The 22,420-nt window shown below is 38.4% G+C and overlaps 1 protein-coding gene across 3 annotated transcripts in view; it reads left to right on the top strand.

Annotated features, from left to right (window-relative positions):
• Positions 1-4,851: 4,851 nt before the first annotated feature.
• CDKL5 (cyclin dependent kinase like 5) overlaps positions 4,852-22,420 on the top strand; it is a gene marked incomplete at both ends in the record, with an annotated part of 79,796 nt that continues 62,227 nt past the window's right edge. For all 3 annotated transcript variants that reach the window (XM_084306590.1, XM_084306591.1, XM_084306592.1), the window contains 2 exons: positions 4,852-4,915; positions 5,406-5,440. In XM_084306590.1, coding sequence (XP_084162716.1) covers positions 4,852-4,915; positions 5,406-5,440 — 99 coding nt within the window. The remainder of the gene's footprint in view (positions 4,916-5,405; positions 5,441-22,420) is intronic.

A 22,420-nucleotide genomic window follows, 5' to 3' on the forward strand; every position in this document is an offset into this window, starting at 1 on the left:
TGAGGCTCTTGTGAGAAGGGAAGAAGACTAAAATGGAAGCAAAATTGTCTTTCCTGTCCTTCTGTTATGACTCATGGGAGCTGCTTTTGTGCTCAATGCTCTTATAATCTGCTTATTTGTCACTGTGGTCTTAGAAGCATCCTGCTCAGCTCCCACTCTTCTTGAGTTGGCCACAGCTGTTAGAGCAGCTCATAAATCCTGCGTTCTAACTCTCACAAGTGAGTTCAGTTCATACATTCAGATAAGCTGAATTTGGTTTTGAACAAAAACCCAAAAGTACAAGAAAGAGCACTCAAAACACAATAAAACAATCATATTTGATGTCCTGGTCTCCAACCTAATGTTTCTTTTAGGGATTTATCCAGAGGTATGTCTAATAGTTTGGAGCTGGTTCAACACTTTTCCTAGTGTAGTGTTTGCTTTGGGATGATAGCTATGTTCAGGTTCTTTTTATTTTTTGATTATTTTTTTTTCACCAGTCTCCTGCCACATGGAGGTGAAGTGTTTGCTTTTTCAGCCAGTGATAGGAAGATGACATCCCTTGATGTGTAACGCATCCAGATGAGTTGGCAGTTTTCTGTGTATCAACAGCTGTTTAAAAACATCACCACCAACAACAGTGAAGTCAAGTTCTAATGATGATGTTAGCAATGTTCATAAAAGCTTGCTGGAGCTGAACTTTAAAAACCTCTGAGCTGGTGTAAGCAACTTTGGTATTTTGCTTTTACATAATTTGTTCAGCTTGACTGTTGTCTTAATTTTGTATTTATTTTTGCTAGCTGTGCTTAAATTTTTTACAAGCAGAGGAGGCTAGATTGAAGCTTAGAGCATTAAAAATGGCCAACTTGTTTAATTATGGGATCTTGTTGCTTTTAATCTTTTCTTCAGCTTTTTATTTTTTATTTTTAAACTTTCACATTGTATTTTTTTTCCATGTTACGAAATGGCTCTTCCTCCTGTACCTTGTCCTATTAGAAGGTCTATTGTATCTTCATGAAATGGAGAAACAAGTGGTAACCTTTTTCTTCCAAAGGGAGGAGTTAGACCAGCAACACTGCACTAATAGTATGGCCGTATTGCTTACTCTCTCCATTCTTGAAATCAGAATATTACTACCAGCTTCCTACTTAAAAATGCTGAATTTATTCTTGGTAATCTGTAACAGATGTCATAGTACTCCTGGCACATTCTTGTGGATCAATACATTCAGAAAAATCCTGAGAAATAAAACTACACCTCTAATGGGGAGGAGAAGGAAGAGCTGGTGTTAGTAGTGATACATCATGACTAATAGAGCCAGGTAAAGCTTCCTTTTGTGTGCACCCTGTCTGACAGAAGGCATGCCAGGGTCTGCATGAATGCGTGACCATCAGAGACGGATACTTACATGCTGTAAGTTGTTTTACAAGGGTTTGACCCCCCTGTTTTTCTAGTGAACAGAGGAAATTGTTTCTAGAAACGTTTGCCCTCTAGAAAGTCTCAGCTCTGTCTTCTGAGTTTAATTAAAAATATTGTTTACTTTTTTGTTTTAGGAAAGCAAGAAAGGTGTTTGCGTACCGGCAAGAAGCTTGTTTGAAAGCTTGTTCAAAATCTATTGGGGAAGAGCTAGGTTTTTTTTCTTTTTTTTTTTTTTTTAGTTGCTTTAATTTAAATCTGCATTATGTAAAACCAGCTGGTGCTTATTTATTTCAAGGTGTTTCGGTTTGCTGACTTGGCTGTAGGTGTTGTAGAGCACTGTGATAGCACTGAGACCATCTCGGAGACCTTCTTGTTTAGCTCAGGAGTCACCTCAGGAAGGGGTGCAAGGAGATGAGCTCTGCTTCTCCGGTGCTGGAGAGAGGAGGAACAGCCTCACATCTTGGGCTGCGAGGCTTGTGATGGAGCCAGCAGGAGACTTCCTAAAACAGACCTGTGCGCTGCTCCGTGCGAAGAATGAAGCTGTGGTTGCTATTAATAAGGTTTTCCTTGCTATTTTCAGTGTTCAGCTGCTTGAAAGAATCCAGTCTGTTTTCACTAAGCTGCAGAATGAAGTGACTCCTGCTATGGAAAAAAAATTGAAATTACTGTTTTGGTTAAAACTTAATTTCTATTTTTTATTTTTGAGAGAGTAACTCTAATAAGAAGACTCCTGGCAAGGTTCATGGAGTTTGGATTCGTGTATTACCAGATTTCCTGTAAGAATAGTGATTTTTTAAGTCTTAACAAGGCCAGCACCTTTCAGAAAGCAGACTGATCCCAGAAAGTTCAATGGGTGCTGTCATGGAGCAAGTATTTTTAGCAGCAGGCAGAGGCTGAAATATTCATAATGATTATTTTTGGTCTTTCGGGAGCTTTTTGTGGCAAAGATCTCAACCAAGTGTGTATCCCCTGTCATGAGGTAGCTGGGGTTGTTCCTCTGAGAGAAAATGAGGGGAGCGTTATGGGCGGCTCTTCTCTGGCCTAGTTATAGGACAAAGCCGAGCTTTGTGTGTGCAATACACAAATAAGGCCTGCTTTCCATGCCTCCCAGTTACACTAAATAACACTTGAGCAGTGGAGTAGGAAGGGATGAGGTGGGCCCGGCCCAGCCAGCTTGGATTCACCACTGTCATGGGAGGGACGAGTTTGAGCTAGTGCCTGGCTTGAGCTGCGTCACCAAGTCGGGGCACGAAGTACCGGGCTGTGGATCCTTGCTGCTGCTGTGGGCCGTTTCACTTCTCTTCATGACCAGTCCTGCTCGCTTCAGGATGAGCTTTCCACAAAGTGCTTTCAGCAGGGGAATACATGGTGGTGAGACTGGGAGTAGTGCAGAAGAGGCAGGCTGCTCAAGTGGCCTTTTCTTCTGGGAGTTCCCCAGTACGGGCAGTTATATCAGCGGTCTGTCACGGTGCTGCTCGGGTAGAATCTGAGAAACCAGTTTGTGTGCTTCCTTGGGACGGTCAGAGTGCATCACGGCTGGTGGGTGGACATGGAGACGTGCCTGTCAGACTCCTGCCTTTTCAGGAAGGGTAGGCATGCTGCCCTAGATAACATGCATCCAGGAGCAATGGTGTAAGGAGCCAGCTGCCTTCCTGCCGCTCCAAATTCCCCCTGAAAGAAAAGGGAAGAGGATGTGGTGGCAGGAGAGGGAGGCACGCAGCACTGTGTTGCAGGGTGAATGGGTAGCTGCTTACAAATCTAGCCTTTATTCCCAGTAAAAATACCAGAAAGATCCATACTGAAGACACTTGCAGAAATCTTTATTTATATAAGCGTGGATCACTAGTTAGAGGCTTATGTAGTTTAAAGTAATTTCTGAGAATTTCAGAAGTGATGAATGTGGGGAGAGGAACCTGCATCGAAAAAGAAGAGGGTATTTTATAAACCAGGCAAGCTTAGAAAAAAATGATTAAAAGAGTAAATCAATCACTGAAATAATCCATTAGGGACTGGGTAACTCTTACAACCAACCAGCCATCCCTTTTGATTGAGATGTCGCTGCTTTCTTTTCCAAGTTTGTTTCCAAAATACTGGCTTGGTTAGCTCTGGAGTTGCTTTTGAAATACTCACAGCAACAACAAAATACCTCCCTTTGTCTTGTTCGGGCTAGCATCATTGATTTCTTTCCACTATTGCGTTGTCCTTTTTTATTATACTTGACTGGGTCAACACAAGGCTTTTGGCCAGCACCCACAGCTTACCGTAAAATAACAATGAGACTTCCTCTTCGTCTAAGCCAAACCCAGTGTCATTAGCCCGTGCTTGCTCATTACACGTAAGTTAATTAGGTAAATTCACCTCTATCCTGCCATCTTGTTCCTTATGAGTACTCCTGTTCTCAGATCACTGAAGTGTAAAAATCTGCTATTGCCATTTCACAGTGTAGCTATTAGCTTTTTTCCCCTATTTTAGGCCATGGGATATATGCCGTAAGATTAGGGGCAAAAAAGCAGTTTGAATTGGCAAAAACAAACCTAGATGTTTCATTTGTTAAACTTCTATTTGTTAAACTTCTACAGGAGGTACGATTGGACTCTAAAACAAAGAGACAGAAAATACTTTGTTGATTTCCCTGTATATAGTTGCTTGATCTAACCTATGGCTCCTTCCATGTTTGAAAAACACCAGGGGAGGGTGGGAAATCTGTGAAAAAATTACTTACTTCTTATTACACCTCCATTAAATGAATTGATAGAGGAAATAATTTTCTAGAACTGATTGCTAGTCAGTCTAACAAACAGTTTCCTTGAATTTTTTAAGCAATCATAGGAAATAATAGCAGGATGCTTCCTGTTGTTTAGTGTCCTTTGTGCCTTATCCTTTTTGCTATTACAGAGGACAAATAATAAAGTGATAAAAACCAACTTGTTTTTGTAACTATCTGTCAATGTAAAATGAAGTGAGAACATAGGTAATTAAAGGAGTATTTTTTGTTCACTGAGGTAGTTCCTATCAACACCTTGGCTTGCTTCTGTCTTACATAAAATTTGTTCCTACAAGTTATTATTTTAATAGTCACAGTGCAGGATTACAAAGCTAGCTGTTCTCAGACAGCAATGTGTATCATGGATCAAATGTGTAAGTTCTATTGGCTGTGAAAAGTGGAAGTAAATTGTCTGCTACCATTAATGTTGGACAATATTGTTTTGATATATATAAATCACTGCTATATTTACTGAAATAAAACAAGTTACTTAGTATACTATTTCCTCTTTTTTCCCCCTCCAGGAAGATACTGACTGTCTAGAAAATAGGAAAGCACGTAAGAAGTCCAGTTGATCAAGGTGGAATTTTTTTCCCAAGAGTCTTTTCACAATTGCCTTTTGCAAGACATTTGGACGCTCCCCATTGTGCCATGTTTTGTGGCTCTTACTGTAAGAAGAATTTGTCTTGATGAAGATTCCTAACATTGGTAATGTGATGAATAAATTTGAGATCCTTGGGGTTGTAGGTGAAGGTAAGTAGTATCTTTATAAAAATTCTAATTTGTTTTTTATTGAGAAATTATTTAGTCCTTCTAATGATAAGAAATTTTCATTTGCAAAATACTGCTTTTATGCAAATGTTAAGAAACATCCGCTTATTCTGTAGAGCTCCTAATTTCCATTTCAGATTGAAGGAAATGTTTGGAAGATGAAAAAAAAAAGAAGGGGCAGAGAAACGGGACAGTTTTGTTTAAGCTTTTTGTATTAATCTCTTAAATGATACGGGATACATGTAAATTATCCAACTTCTTAGTATATTTAAAAATCATTTTAGTGTTTTAAAACCCATTTACTTTGAAACCTTTTTAATTTTCAGTGCACAAAAATTTGGTAAGGTGCAAGTTTAGGATGGTACTGGGAACACTATCTCTGCAGCCTGGAGATGACTGAAGATCTGTATTTTCCTGCTTATTTCTGATTTGAGATGATTTTCTGATTTGATTCCTATTTTCTTTGTTTCAGGAGCCTATGGCGTTGTACTTAAATGCAGACACAAGGTAAGTAAATTGCTTTAAGTCAGAGATAAATGTTGGTGTTTGGGTGAAACAATGACTTCTCATGAGAACTGAGGTGTTGCTATGCATCAGATGTGTTGCAATTGGGCAGGACTTTTGCAATCAGTTATTCAGATTTTTAATTGCAGTACTGTCGGAGGAAACAGCTATATAGAGTACCAAAACCCATTTTTTTTTAGCATTTAATATTTGCCTGAAATCTGTGAAGTATCAGTAATGTTTCACTCATCTCAACTAAGAAAGTTTTCTTAAAAATAAAATTGGAGTGCAGTTTACTCTGTCTCAATTTGAATATTGAATTAATTTTCCAATACTGCTATATGAGCACACACTCCTCTTGGGGAGGAGGGGGATCTACAAGTCACTTCCACAGCTGTTGCTGGACAATTAAAATGCAGTAAGAAAGCAGTCTACTTCTATGCTCATTGAATTTAATCTGGAAGAAAATGAAATGGGTTTTGTTTGTTTGTTTTTTAAAGGAGGGGGTAGGGTAGAACCTTTTTCAGAGAAAAGGGAATTCTGGCAAATTATCAATGCTATCAGAAGTGTTGTATAAGTTGGATATATCTGTACCTTCTACTCATCAGCAAGGAACTAGTTTGCTGTCTTTGGAACTGCCGTGTAGTCATAATAAAATACCTTTTACTTCCCTAAAGCAAAACATTCCTGAATCATAGAATGATTCATTTGTAACGACCCAAGAATACATAAAAGGATTTTTTTTTATGTATTCGTACCTTGTTCTAGAAAACGTTAACGCTGCAGAGGACCTACATTCCTGCACTGGCTTTTATCACATAAACAAGTTCTTTTGCACAGGAAATGTAGTTATATTTGGAGTGGCTTACATTGTTGTACTGAGAATACAGAGCTGGGGCCTTGCTATGCAATAAGGTTTACCTACCCTTTTAGAACAATTTTTAGAAAGTAAGTGTAGGTTTTTGTTTGTTTGTTTTTAACTTCTGAGATTTTTAGAATACCACATGGTAAGATAATCATCTCTTACCTTCAGTAAAACCAAGGTAGAGCTTTGTGGTTACATTCTTACCTAGTGTATATTAACAGTGGCTATAAAAATTAAAAAAATACCTGATTAAAATGATTGATAAACATTGTTCTGACTTGGATATGGATGCCTTACAGTATGCCAGATGACCAGAGAAGAATGGTTTTCCGTTAGCAGTGGGAGGTGCTTCTTCATACAGCCAGTGAAAAAATGCTGGATTTCATTGAAGGATCTCATTTTTTGGGTAGTTACTGCAGCATTTTTCTGCAACTTCAAACTTAATTGAAACAACATTGATACTCTAAAACAGACTGTTAGTTATTAACATTTCTAGCAAGTGTGTTTGCTAAGACAAAGGATTTCCAATATTTTAAGCTCACTGAATTATGATTTTTACTTAATTAAGTCAAGCCCCTCCCCCAGTCTCTAAAAGCAGACAAGTCTAGGGGCTATCTGTTTTAGTGAAAAAGAATATCAGAAAATTAAACTTGGATACTTGGATATGTTTCTTTCCCCTGGACTTCCTCTGGCTGATGCTCGTCTTTACTTTTTCCTATTATACATTTGCAAATATTGAGAGGGACTTGTCCTGAGCTATTTTGCAAGGTACAGCACAAATACATAATGCGTGCTGCATTATGAAAAATTGCTCGCATATAAAAGAAGAAAACCGTATTGCAGGGTGATATATGTAATTGTTCTCCTTGATCAAGAACTGTTTTTGTATACAAGTAGGAAAGTTATATTAAAAAGTACGTAAGCATTCACTTTTGTGCAGCCTTAACATAATTACCTGCAAATGCAAGGGTATGTTTTGTTTTATTTTTACTGTTTCGCTGCTGATCGGCTTTGCTTAAAAATAATGTTCTTTTTTAAGTGGTTCTTCCCCGTGATATGTCTGCAGGTAGCACCATTAATTTTGAGTGCCTTTTCAGTGCCACGTAAGAAACCCACACTGGAACATCATCTAGTTTTTGTGCTTTCTGGATCTCTTTTTTTTTTTTTTTTTTTTTTTAAGCTGTATTGTGTATATGGGGCCATCCTTGGTCATGTTCCCTCAGCATATACTGCTTTTCTTTTTGTACAAAGCTAACAATTACGTTTAAGAATTTGAATGCAGAAGTACTTATATTCATCTTTACAAACAGTGGTAATATTCAAGCAGCAGATTTTCAATGACTTTAAGTCAACTCATTTCCATTGTGTTGGTGAGAGGGTAAAATTTGCATGAAATGAGGAGCTGGTCCTTAATTGCATCAATTTTGCAACATAATACAGTAGTGCTTCAATAAATATGTAGCTTTTTGTACCCGTACATTTCAGTGGCATTAATAAATGGATATAAGTTGGAGGGAATGGACTAAGGAACAAATACCTTGTCATTATTATATGACTTTTTTTCTTTGATAAGGGAACATTATCAGGAAAGCTAGAGTAGCTCCTCTAGAATGACTGTGTTTACATTATTATATAGCATATTTTTATTACAAATTCTTTATTGCTACTTGTGCATAGCGGTTATTTATCTATTTATCTATTTTTTTCCTGACATGAAGCTAATACAAATAATGCTAATGCTAGGATAAAGCAGATCTGATGTTCTGAGAAGCTTTTTTATGAGAAGACATTTCATAAAGAAATATACAGGAATATATTTGAAAACATGAAATATATTTTATTTTCATGAAAAAATAGTAAAATACTATGTCTTGGCTAATTTACGGTATATCATCTGTCTTTTCTGAAAAGACAATTTGAACAGTTTAGCAGTGTCAGAGGTCATGGCTAAGAAAAAGAGTCTTTGTTCATGTTTAAGATCGGTCAGTATTTGTCTTTTACATAAAACCACCATCCCCTTTTCACTTTACAGTGCAAAATTGCAGCTTCATGTAGGGTTGTCCTTAATAATACCCTGCCCACCCCAATAATCCTTATTAGGGACTTAAGCACAAAGCATTAGGAGAAGTCTGATATCAGTATATGGAGCTAATAGAACAACACTCTGGCTTAAAATCAATAAAATGATGGGACGGTGCTGCAGGAAAGCTATAGGGTACCCAAAGATGAACACACTAAGAAATGATGCTGAGGGGGAGGAAAGTTAGCTTAGATGTAGTTGTGAAAGGGGAATGTATAAATACACCAGGAGATAATAAACTGTGTATGTAGGAGAGAAAGTTGAAAACTGTAGCTGTAAGTAGCAGGAGTTTGTAGAAATGGGGTTAATACATCCTTGGACCACTGAGAAAAGTGGATGGATATGGTGTCCAGGTAGACAAGGTCATAACGTTGTTCTTCATTAGTGAGACAATTTGCCATGGGGTCAGGTTGGAGAGGAAGAAGGATTTGAACTTCTGGGGGTCAATTCAGAGATATTAATATGGCATGTCTAGCTTGCAAGTATTGATTCTGACTTCTGCTTTAGTTCTCATCTGCAGAACGTGCATAAGTGTTTTATCTAAGCAGTGTTTTATCAACGTTCACTTGAATTTTCATCCAGATGCAGTTCTGCAAGAAACATGGACGTTTTGTCTTCAGAGCACGACTTCATTATTGTTTCTTAAGATGCAGTCTATTCTTTATTTACTAGACAAGCACAAAACACCTAGATCCCTAAAACTGATCCCTCTAAGGCAGGAGAAAAACACTGAAAATATGCCTAGGGGAATTTGCCTCCCCCAAACCAATGTGCTCTGGGGACAAGGCAGGAGGGTGTGCAGGAAGGGATGTGGTAACACGAATTCTCTAAAAGCCTGCTAGAATTTTATTGAGTCTCCCAGCCTTGTTCATTCCCTTGCTATGTGCTGTGTGTTTACAGAGTCTTTGGAGCCTGAGGGGGTGCAGTTTAATGATTTAGAAACGTAATGCCAGCTCTTCTTGCATGTACAACATCTCCTGCCTGATAAGATGTTTTTTGGTCTTAGAAGCGTATCTGGTTTTGGTTGTTCTTTATTGTATTTGAGATATTTTTATACCTTCTTCTTTAAGGTAAACATCACTGAATTCACTTATTAAAAACAAGTGAAAATAAACTTCAGTTTATAGAATCACTTGGCTACTTCAGTGCCTCAAAGAATAATGACGAATAACCTTTTTAGTAGGTTTAATACATAAAGGCATTTTCATCTTTACCCGATATTTAATTTTGTCCTGTTTGAGCCCTCACTAATACTGTCATTGTCTTCAGACAAATTTTGTATGTGTCTCAGAATATCTGAAAAACATTTATATTGCTTTTTAAGAAACCTGCAGCCTAGTCATTCAAAAATATAATGGATATGCTTATGGGACATAATCACTAAATCTCACTTGAGTACCTCAGCTCTTTCCATGTCTTCTAGCATTACTGAACAGCAGGGTCACAGGTTCCTTGGCCTTCCCTTTGCTTTACCTATTAAAACCCTTTACTTTGCCATCTGCATTTACAGTTTTTCAGCTGGTCTGAGCTTTGGCTTTTGAAACACAACCCAGACTTTCCAGCGCTGCAGGAAAGTTTCTTTGTGCCTCCAGGTAGCTCATCTCTGCTTCTATGTTGTGTGCACTACTTCTTTGTGTTGGAGCTCTGCCAGGAATTCCCTGTACACCAGTGCTGGCCAACTCGAGACAATTTTCCCAGTGTTTTGCATGTTGGAGTGGTCTTTTCCTGTGCTTTGAGGAAGTCTCCCTTGAAGAACAGCCAGCTCTCCTAGACTCCTTTACTGTTTAAGGCTGTCTCTAAGCAGATCCTTGAATAAGAGTAAATATTTTTGGTCTTGAATCTTAAATAAGGATAAAACCTTTTGAAGGTCCAAGGTTGTAATTATGCTGTTTTTCTTGTTCAGTTCTTCCAGCATCTTGAATTCCCCTATATCATAGCATTTGACATCAGGGATGCTGTTCCCTTGTAACCCCAGTGAGAAAGGCACTCATGCTCTGTATAGTATCATTTAAAATGATATATATTAAGCCTAACCATGTAAAGAAAGTGAGAATAATAGAGACAATCTTACATCCCATTAGATACTGGAACCTGGAGTTGTGCAGTGTCAAAGGGGCCTCCGATCGGTCTGTAGCACGCTGTGCAGACTGCCTGGAGAAGGGGTTATGCCATTGTCATAATCTGAGCTACCACAGGACTTTCTTACAAGAAAACAACTCCATTAATAATTTCTGCTGTCAAACAGAATGGCTGTTTGTGTGAGAGCTTCTTGCTGTGCTTCTAGATAAAGGCAAGGGCATGCAAGTGTCATAATCACAAGTACAGAGTCAGAGCTGCCCGCAGGCACCTTCTGTACGAGGAGCTGGCTGAGTTTATCCTGTGGCCAAGGGATTTATGCAGAACACCACAGACCTGGAGGCCAAGCTGTACCTGCAGCATAGCTCAGCACAGGCCTTCAGGTCTCTGTTTTGCATAAATCTTGTTAGGTGTGACATGGATCACTAACTCCTTGATGTACTGCGGTCTTCTGGTCAGGATGACTGCATGTTGTCACTGCCTCTGAGGCCATGTACCTCAGAAACTTTCATGTTTCTGTTGGTTCACTGATGGGTTACCAAGAAACTGCTTTCTGCATCTTCCCAAAATCTCCTTATAGGCATCCTGTATTGCCCTTTCAGCAGATACAGAGTGCTCAAAGTCCCCTGTTAAAACTGGAATTTCTTGTAAGGCTTCTATTTAAAAATATTTTACCTATTTTGCCTTCTTGAACAAGTGTTTTGAAACAGATGTCCACCCTAATGCCGCTTCTGCTGTTCTGTCCTCTAACCCTCAGGCAAAAACTTTTGGCTTTCTTCCACATTTCAAAGCAAATGTCCTTGCCTTCAAGCCTCTCCTTTGCAAGAATCTCCTTGCTTTCTTAGCTCATCTTCCTGAAATATTCTATGCATCTGTTCATGGCACCAGTCATGCAGCCTATCCCACCACATGATGTGTAACCCTAAGGAGTGATCTCGCTGGGGTAACAGTTCTAGGATAACAGTGCACAGTTGCAGAAATCAGGGTTGACTCCCTGTTCCTCCTGTTTCCCTTGACACTTGCATTTGTGTATAGGTATCTGAAGTCTGGTCTGGTCATGTTGCTTTCACAGAGGGAAAGAGCTTCATGATCGTAGGAAACTTGGAGTGCATCTGATATTTATCATAGACATCAAATTCTGAATTTGACTGGTAGGTGTTAGAATCCCTTCTCAGACTTGTGTCTGCTGATGTTATTGATGTTCTTACTGTTCTCACTGCCGACCCTTCTTCTCATGTTGACAAGTTTCCCTTTAGTGACAGAATTAAAAAGTAAGTGTTCATAGAAGTTGTGTTTATCTTCAGTGTGTTGACACTACTGAAACTCTTGCTTTGGATGTGGCTTGCAAGGCTCCTGTAGTTCTCCAGCATGTGCTAAGCCAAGTACTTGGGCTGAATAATAGTCTTCGTTAGGGTTTATTGTCAACATTATTTTTTTGGTATTATCTTCTACACAACTCTTTGTCTTTTAATTTGGTTTACTGTTTTGACAGTATTTCCTGTTTGGATTCTTGAGAAACTAAATAATGAGTAAAAAAAAAAAAAAATCTACGTTCTCCAAATGAACGCAAATTAATGATGGCTGCATTTCCTTTTTTCCCCTTAATGTTATAATCCTCAATGTGAGGGAGGTATTAGGAGGTTTCAGCTACTCAGCTAGAGAAGAAACTAGTATTGTCTGGTATTTGAGCCCCAGAAGATGAGCTGTGCTGATTCAAAAGCTTCTGGTTGTTGGTGTTCTTATTTTACTATACTTCTCTAATACTGTGATAATTTTAAAGGACCGTGCCCTTGTTCAGAAATTGTATCTAGACAGCAAAAGATGCTTAAGTTCACACTACTCCAATGCTTAGCTATGGAAAAGTTGCTTAATCAAGAACAAAAAGCAGTATATATAGTTGTGGGAAGTAGGTCTTGTCAGGTGAACCAGATTTCTTCATTCAAATCATGTAGAGTTGAAGGAAGCTACGTATGTATGTGACAGTTCACTTATGAGTGAGAACTGCACAAGATTTTAATAAAATTTTCTGTATAATTCTAGGTTTTTAAGGCTGTGTGGATATAAGAACTGGCTGATTGACAGTTGCTTTAAGGTCTCTTAGTAGGGAGCTAAGGAGAGGTATTTTTTCGTCTGTTCTTGATAGAGAAGGATTGTAGGTACCATATGGCTATTCAACGTTTTAATGAATAATCTGAAGGTAGATGTGAAATTACTGCTGTTAAAAGTTATCGAAAACACACTGAAGTGGTAAGCAATAAAAGATAACCTTGAAAAGCATTTAGCATTGTGTGGCAAGTGACTCCATGCAAAGCATGCTTTAAATATTTTTTTCTTATACAATTGACTTTCAAGATTAGGACTTCTCAGTGAAATCTGAATTATGTCAGGAGCATTTTGAAGCAATCAGTCGTACTGTTTCAGACTACAGCTGAAAGCTGATTAATACACAAACTTTTATTGTTTATTACCCTGATATACCTAAGAATAATCATTTTGAGTTGGATGAGTTTAGTTCAGCTCAGCATCGTAAAAAGTGGCTTTGTTAGAGGTAAACAACAGATATTGAAGGGAAGGATGTAACAACAGGACAAGCATGTTGTGATAATCCCTATGGTATTCACAGCCTCTAATTGCTACGGTGCTACTGGGAAGTAATTATCATCAGAATATTCTAGCACAGATTATGCCAGCAGTGGTGTTGATTTTTTTTTTTTTTTTATAACTGTATCTCATATTTAAAGCAACCCGTCCTTTGTCATCTACTTGTCCATGTGTAGTGTTTGAAGTGTTAACTGGTATTTCTGTATACTGTATAAAGTATTTTGTCCTTATGCAATTTTTTTTTAAATGCCATCAATTTAGAGTTGGCTATCCTTCACCTAAAAACGGGTAAAAAGTACACTGCCAAATCCTACTGATTTATACATCAGATGGCAACAGTAATGGTGAAAACGTGATACCTTGTTGCTGCCTCTGCTTCATCCTCAAAAATTTTGCTGATCTTTGATTTTAGTTACAAGTAAAATCAAAGGCGGCATTGCTGACTTTTCCCGACTGATCAAGTGTGGTTTGGCTCTGTGGCAAGGTGACCGTTTTTAATCACGGTCAAGGGCAAACCTCTGTAGAGTGCACCGTTTTCTTCCAGTAATGGTAGCGTGCATATGGAGGATTATTGCACTTAATGTTGTTCCTTAGGCTAAAGCACAACTCCCTGATGCTTTTTGTGCTGAAACTTGTGTGAAATCCATACGGTGAAATTACACCAAGCTTTTGAAGTAAATGGTGTATGCCAGTAGTAAATGTTTGTAACAGAGTTGAGGTCTGTTGTTTTGAGTTTTATGCAAAGAAAATACAGCTATTAGGCAAGCTGTAGTGCTGCAGATCTTATCACTCTGATAACCACTTGCTTCAACTTCACCATTAGGCAATGAATAACCTCCTGAATTCCTTACAGAGCTCTGTTTTGAAATACTAGGTCTATAGTATTTCTTTTGAAAACTTTCCGTGGCATTTGAGTGCAGCAGTGAGAGGCGAATTTGATAAGTGGTAATTCACTTCAGGAACCATTTTTCTGTACCTGTAGATAAATGGCATGTGATAAACTCTTTTAGCTTTGCAGGGTAGATGCTAATATGGTGTTGAAAGTTTCTAAAGCTTTCATTTTTTCATTGATGCGTTGTCTATACCTGAACCCGAGCTTTTTCCATAGTCCTTCTCAGTTCCCTATGGCAGGGCAAAACAATCAAATTAGCATCATATTGTAAATTTTAAAAGCTGATATCAGTGAAAACCTGTTTTGTTTTTGTTTTTTTTTTAATTGCATGGAAGATTCATGTATGTACTGTTACTGCTTCAAACATCAGACAGTTGTCAAGAATGGAGGATAAAACTCAAATTGCTGAGATACCTGGTTTGAAAGGACAGCTGGCTACTTGTCAGGCATGGAAATAAACGCCCTAGTGGCACTAGTGGAAGACAGGTGCCTTAGTGCTGACATTTGTCAGTCTGTCTGTAGTCATTTCAATGGGACGGTGCTGCGATCATGTCTGCAGTTGTTGTTTTTTTTCCCCCTTTAAGTCTTTTATGACAGGGTACCAGGCAGCTGTGAGAAAGGGCCCTTGTATGATACTCCATCCCGTTGCCTCCACCTTGGTGCTTGTCATGTTAATGAATGCTGCTCAGATGTTCGGCAGTAGGCAGTATTCAAAAATGGCATTCCCTCTTTTTTTCCTCCCCAAAGCCTATTTTAGAAATGGGAGGTGTGGGAGAAAGATGAGAGCTTTCGGAGAAGAGAAAGCTAATTCGGTGTAGGAGGAGATATTAAGATTCTTGTTTTCAGGAGGGTTGAATTCAAAGCAGCGCAGTGTGAGGGTGGTGTTCGCAGTGCCAGAGATCGGGATGGCTTAAGTGGGACATTGGGTAATGGCATTCCTGCAGTGCAAAGCTGAGTGCGGGGAGACCTGATGCTGCACAAGATTTTCCAAACAAGAAGAGGGAGCAGGAGTAAATACATAATCTAACACCTTGTCCTTCAGTTACCCGCGTTGTTGCGGTATGAGTGGCATATAAGCCGAAATTAAAAATAGCAGCAGCAGTACACCTTGCCTTGGCAAGGATATGTGAAGTGTGTTGCTGGTGGCTCTTGACTTAAGTCAAAGATAAGTGATTTGTTACATGGAGAGGGAGAAGAGATCAGTATTTTTAGTCACACTTCCAGCTTCTTTGTCACATTAACCGTTGTAGATTAACCTGACATCTGTGATGCTTTTTCTTTTATTTCTTAGAGGAACGGCGTGTCTTTCTGATGGACTTGTGCATAATGGGCTGCATGAATTCCTGCTATGGGTACTGTTTTTTAAATGAAGGATTGCTGCTTATTATTGCAGATAACACTTTTCCTTGGAAGATTGCCAGTAAATAGACAAGCTCCTTAGTAGTAGCTTCCATCTGCAAATGGGTTGCATATCATCACACCTGGATTAATACAGGAAACATATTCAGACCTGCAGCAGTGTGTTGTGTGGCTGCCCCTAATGGTTTTAATTGCGAACAGCTCATAGTTCTGTATCTCATTCTAATGCACTGTCAGTGAAAATTTAAGTGTATGTCATAAACATACAAAGCAAAACTGTCCATGTAAATTTTTCATTTTTTTGCAAGAAAGAATATGCTACACTAGGAAAATTAAAGTTATGAACCTGACTGCAGTATTTCTTAAAAGCTGTATAAGAAGAAATGAGGATTTAAGGGACTTGGATCATTAGGAAACTGGTGATGCAGGCTAGGTAATTCATAGATAATGAAAATTAATGTATAGGAGAAGCAGCAACATATGGCTAATTACAGAACTACATCTGTAGTAGTATGAAGTTGCTTGAATATTGGATTATAGTTTAGTCTTGTCATCAAATTGCAAAGTACTGTGTAGCATAATTGATGCAAAAAAAGCTGAATTTTTAAATTTTAGGTTAGTTGTCTAGTTGTCTTTTGAAGGATTCTTATGGACTTCTTAAACTTCTGTAGGACATGCGAGCAGCTCTAAGAAAGCTAGGTTAATCACTGATCTCTGGACACTGTATTTAAATAAAGGCCAATAAAAGCACAATTCAGTTTTTGAGAAGTTCAGTATTAAATGTACTATGGTAAAGGTGGATGGATCTGGATCATCTGGCTGGTTTTCAAAATTATTTGTAGAAACCAAGTTGACCTAAAATACTACCACACAAGATAAGTATCTTGGATGTACCAATTACATTAACTTATTTCCCTAATTGTTTTGTGAATTTAAAGCTTTTTTTTTTTTTTTTTTTTTTTGGACTAGGAGTTCTGGAAAAGGAACATTTGACAGTGAAGGTAGAACATTGACAGAAATAGCAGAAGCTTGCCCAGTATTTCACTTTATTTAGAAACTATAGGCTTTTCTAGGTACAATTATTTTTCATCAGAAAGGATTGCAGTACATTTTTAAATAGTAAATTGTCCTTCTGGATGGCCTGGTTAAAGTTATTTTACATAATTACATAGTTTTGTGTAACTTCTAATTGGTGTAATGTCCTTTTTAAAAATATAGGAAACTCTTTTTCTTTTTTTGACTAGAAATCGTTGGTTGTGTTTTTGACTAGAAGTACTCCTTTTAAGGTATAGCAGGGTTTATTTCTCACTCAAAAACGGGATAACAATAAACGGGGAAGAAAGGAGAGTATTTTTGGTTTATAACATTACAACTGTTTCAAATGTTTATGTGTAGGTAAAAATACCTGCAAAAGAAGTTAATAATTGCACTTACCCTGTATGGTGTTAGATCTCAGCTAAAAGCCTAAGGGATTAGACAAGCCTGGCATCAGAGTATGATGATGAAAGCATTTTGGATACAGCGGCTGGCCAGTCTGAGCTCTAGAGCAGAGGTGATACTGTTGAGACTGCAGAGTGCTCAGTGCTGCTTTCTGGAAGGACTTCGCAGGTTTCCTTCAGCTCACAGCAGATGTTACAGGTTTGTACAGAACTGCAAGCATTCTTTATGCTACTTGTCTGTACAGATAGCAGAAAGTAATACATGTGTATTATAAGACTACAACTCTCTGGAGCACATAGTTTTGATTTGCTGTGTTTAGGTGCACCTGGGCAATAAAGCTCAATTCATCTGCTCCTTACTTTTGATAAAGAAATCCAATTTTATGTTAGCATTCCTTATTCTAAAGGGTATATATTTAAGCTTCTTTTAGTTTAATTGGGGGAGGGACACAACATATGACAACTTTAGATTTACAAAGTCTCTGTATTTTTATTATATTATCCCTGGATTGCTTTTAGCTTGTGTTGCTAGGTGAGACCAATCTTCACATAAGTTCATTTGAAATCCTACCGCCCTACAACATAAGGGCTTAACTTTGCCCTTTATAAAAATCAGCTACTTTTTTGGAATCCAGGTTTCAAGATGTACAGCAAAGTGAGGGATTGTTTTTGAGTAGCTCAGGTAACTTGTTACTGGAAGCAGATACCAACGCTGCTCTTTGTTTTAAAGTTGTTTGTACCTTAACTGATAAAGCATCTTCCATTTTGTCCTCAATGCGAATACTAATTTGTGTAGAGTACTACGGCATGCAGATACTAGTGTAACAAAGCTAAGTGCGTATTTGACAGAAGGGGAAGGTGAACACCTGCAGAATCTATAAGGGGAATAATTATTCCCACTGCCACTCGTTCTTTCATGGATCTCATCCCCTCATACCCCCATTATACAGGTGCAGAGGTGTGTTCCCAAGGGATTTAGGAATCTCCGGTGTGAAGTATTGAGGGCAAAGTTTGCTAGCAGTCAAGTCACGGCTGCATCTCTGGAGTTCCCTTGATGGTGATGACAAACTAGTTCTTACATCTTTTGCACATGCTGTACTTGGATGTTTCTACTCCTTATGGACTGGTCCTTAGCCTCACTCTTAAGTATTTCGGCTTCCATAAATATTAAGTCAGTTTCCTGTTTTTTCTTGTTTGAAATACGTGTCTGTAACATTTCCCTTTCAGGCCAAGGGGAAAAGGGCAAGTTTATGCTGTAAGCTGCAACCTAGTTGCCATTCTCCTGTTGTTGCCTGCAGGGTCTGCTTGCAATCAGCTGTGCTGCAGCCTTCTGGGCTTGGCATAATGCTTTCCTCAATTTTACGGTTGGAGCACCATCCTGGGAACAGTTTTCCTCAGCAATAAAAAAATGAGTTTTGTGCAATTTCTTCTGCATGCTGCTCTTTGCACATGTTCGTGCTCTCGCAGTGCCACCCCCAACATCCTATTTATACCTATTCTGATCTGCTGCATGTCTGCAGCAGAAACAAGGTGCATGAACGTTTGTTCTCTGAAAAGTTTTGTGTCCTGTTTCCAGTTCTCAGCATAGCCTTGTGTTGCCTTATTGAACAACCGAGTATCAGTTGATCATAAAATGCTTTGAGAGAGAAAGCTTAGTGTTGGTGCTGTCTTATCTAGTATTTTTTTAATTTTTAGTCTTTTTTTGATTGCAAAGTTTTCAGGTATCGCAGGAGTAGGTGTCATAATTGTAATCACGTGCAGAGATGTAGAAGGATGAATTTATATAGGATCAAGAAAGGACTTGGTTGGCTGGTTGTACACCTACCTCCTTTCCTGACAGTACACATCTTGACCAGGAGGCAAGCTATCTTCTTGAAATCAATTAACATTTCCAACAGAGATGGAGTAGTGCCATGTTTATGCACAGAAATATGTTGCAGGCAATGCCATCTGTGGAGTAAAACTGACTAGCTACTTCTACAGGATCAAATTTCCTGTGACTGTTTGTGTGAAAAATTCATCCGGGTGTTGTGTACCTTTCCCCCCCCCCCCCCCCCCCCCCAAGGCATCAGCTAGCTAAGAGTGATGTTAAGAAATGTATACAAGATAGTATCTGGTGGAATTGCAGCCTGGGTTCTGAACCTGCTCGAACTTTATAAGTCTTTCATGCTTCCAATGCTATTAGCACTGTAGCAAGGAGGAATCTGAACTAAGTAGGGAGCTAACAAGAATCAGCAGGAATGTTACCAGTGACTTTTAGGAAGGCTTATGGGAGGCCAAACAAAATCCATTCTGCAAATGCTAGCAGACTAAATAAATAAATAAATAATAATCATAAAAAATCTTGGGCTTATTCCTGTTCAGAAATTCTAGGATGTAGCCCCTTCCTCCTCCGTATCCTTCATCCAGGTTCCTCGGATGACCAGATCTCCCAGGTGAATTCAGTTTCAGAGAAGCAAATCAAGGGAGACCAGCCTGTCTATAGTATTTCTTATGTTCTGTTCATCACAGATGTCAGTGAAATTGACAGTTTTTCCATGTATATTGCTTGAAGATTCTTTTGGTGCTTGACCAACATCCCTTTGATTTCACATGTGTACATGTACAGAGCCTTACAGAAATGCATATGTAAGCACACGTGCACATTTTTTAGTTAATGAGCTACATCAAGAGGTTTCTTCTGCTCTGTTGTGAAAACCAATGCTAGCCCATTCCTTCTGATGCATCAGCAGAATTTTACATGCACTAGCTAGTACACAGTTATGCTGATCCTTTTTATCCTCATGAGGATGAGCAGAGGTGGATGCTTGTGTCTCAATATGAAGTACAAATGGCAATGATTCTGCTTTATTGAAGTTTTCAGCAGGAGCATACAAGTGTCAACTCAAAAGATGAAGAAAATACTTCACAACTGAAGTTTTCTGATTATATTTTCTCAGATATCACTCATGTCTTCATCCTAAGGTCATGGTTCAGGAAAGTACTGAAAAATTACCCTCTCTGCTAAAGCATCATGTGCTTTTTCCCTAAACATGTTTGTGTGAAGGAAGGCATTTTTTTTTAGCAGTTCTGAGCTAGAAGAAAAAGTGAAAATGAGGTACGTGTATAATTTTGAATTATTTAAATTCTTTCACAGCTCTGTTTCTACAGTAAACAATAAGATCCAGAATTTTTCAATGAGAGAGAATACCACCTTCTGAGATTGTCTGACTGGGATATGATCTTGCCTTTACAAATTTATTTTATGCAAATGTAGAGGAATAATTAGGTCCATGGATCTTTTGTGCTTGGATTTTTTCCCTCTTGATTTTTGGTATAGGGTAGGTTAACAGTTAACAAATTTGCAAGAGCTTTTGCTTTTTTGAGGAGATGGCAATAGCTGTCTGTTCACACCATACTACATGAATGAAATCTATGTTAGGAGACTTCTTTGTTTTTGATGGTTTTATTTGGTTCTAAAGTAATTAATGGATTTCCTTGATAACATTCTTATATAATACTTACCATACCCAGAGTTTTGGATATTTAATCTTTTAATGTAGTGTAGTTGTAAAAAATAGAAACTAAAAATTAGACATCTGGAATTGTGGTATAACGAAACCAAGTCAGAGGTAATACAAGCATGAATGCCATGAAAACTGCTGAAAAAACAGAAACTGCTGTTAGAGCTGCTCTTCACGCTCTACATGAGCAGAATGCTTGCTGCTACATCAGTTTACAGAGGACAGAAGGCAACCTTTATCTGAAGAAGCTTTGTCGTATATATCTACAACTAGTTCAGCCTAATGCAGTGCAGCTTCAAGCTTATTTGTACAGCTTTAGTTAGCTTTTGTTGTTTTTTTAATAATCTTAAATGTTTTGTTTCTCCTTAATCAAATATGAAGTAACAGTATTGTTTTTAAATATTAACAAGTAATTTTACAAAGTGAAAGGTTTGAATTCCTTGGGGAGTAAAAGTTTCCAAAGCTCCTCCAATTGTTACTTGTTCTTCCATGTCCATTTAGATCAATCTTACAGTGCCTTGGTATTCTGAGAAGTACAGCTCTGGGACATCAATATATAACATACATTCTGAATCCAATTTTTTTTTTTTATGGCAACCTTTCACATAAACATTTGAGGTCTTATTCAAGGATCTTAACCTGTAACATCCTCCTGGAAACTTAATGTAAGAAAAATAGCTACTTCCAATGGGGCTGTCTTTGCCTGTTATTTAAAGCTTTATCGATCTCAGGTAATACCTTCTATTATACTGGGAAAAAGAAATAGAAAGCTTCTAGAGGAGATATTTATAGCTTTATGCATATACTGATTGGAGAACGTGTGCTGTATTGTCCAATATGCAAGTTAAAGAAGATGGGTGAGCTTCAGAAATTCTGGTCTTGCTGCTAGCTGTGCCAGATTGCCTTGTGGGATGTGAGAATTGATGCTGTACGGTTGCATTGGCAATGGAGATGTTCTTACTTCAGTAGCACAGTTGGGAATACTTTATTTGTATTACTAGCTTGTATATTGCAAATACAATCCAGTGGTCTGTGGTGTGTAGCAGTGAAACCCAGCAACTCCTGATACAGAAGAGGTAATATATCAGAGGTTAATCACTTTATTTCTAACTGTACTGTAAAAATGTGTGTGTTTGTACGTGTGTGGAAAAAATAAAGCATCCAGAGACAGAAGGGTTGCAAAGTCAAGTAGCTTGGGTGGAATTAATCTCACCCACTGTTTCAGTGCGTAGGTCTTATGTAAACGAGGGAGATCAGTTATGTAAATTGAGACTCCAGCCCCCAAAAAGCAATTCATACCATCTGGGTAAAATTGGCAACCTTTTGGCCGAATCTTCTCTCCTTCCCCTGCTTTCACTAGCTGTGGGGAAAGCCTTGATAGCACATACTGGGTACATAACTCTTAGCAAGACAGACTGCACTTTGGAAGTGTTTGAGGTTTGCTCTAGATGTATTGGGTCTTTTTAAACACAGAGCATACTTGTTCTCCGTTTAAATTTAGCTTGGGAGATTGCGTTTTCTATTTTGGACCTGAAGAAGGGCTTCAGTTTCTTTCGCGTGTATACCAGCAGTTCTAATAAAAGAACGTTACCTTTTCCCCTCAAATACTGCCTTGCTTATATATGCTGTGATAAACTTACTTTTTTGCACATAATTTTCCAGACTCCTCAAATACAAAATTCATCATAGAGCACCATATGGAGACCCACGCAATTGTCACACAGCTGTCAGCTTCTAGTATTTGATATGGTGTAGCTGGTAGCCTGTTGCCTTCATCCTCTGCACATACCAGGACTCTGTGGAATGGGACTCATCTGTGGTTTCAGTGGGTTTGTAGCTATTTCTGAATTCGCCCATTCCTTTGCTTTCAGTAAAGGTGGATTCCAGTAAAATTGTAGATGTTCACAGATTGATTATCTTATTTGTATACTAATTTCTGAGTCCCATTTCCTTTTCTCAGCTCTGTCTTCTAATCTGTTTTCAGTCTGCATTTTTCTGCCTGCTCTTCCTAGACTATTTAGTTGCTGTGTTCCCTGGCTGTCAGGTCTTCATTCTGCATTTTCTTTTACCCTCCTCTCCACCTGTTGTTTCCACATTTGGGGATGTTGTGGTTTAACCACAGCAGGCAGCTAAGCACTGAGCCATTTGTTCACTTCCCCCTAGTGGGA

The sequence above is a fragment of the Netta rufina genome, assembly GCF_964035555.1.
Source record: "Netta rufina genome assembly, chromosome: 1".
Taxonomy (NCBI): Eukaryota; Metazoa; Chordata; class Aves; order Anseriformes; family Anatidae; genus Netta; species Netta rufina.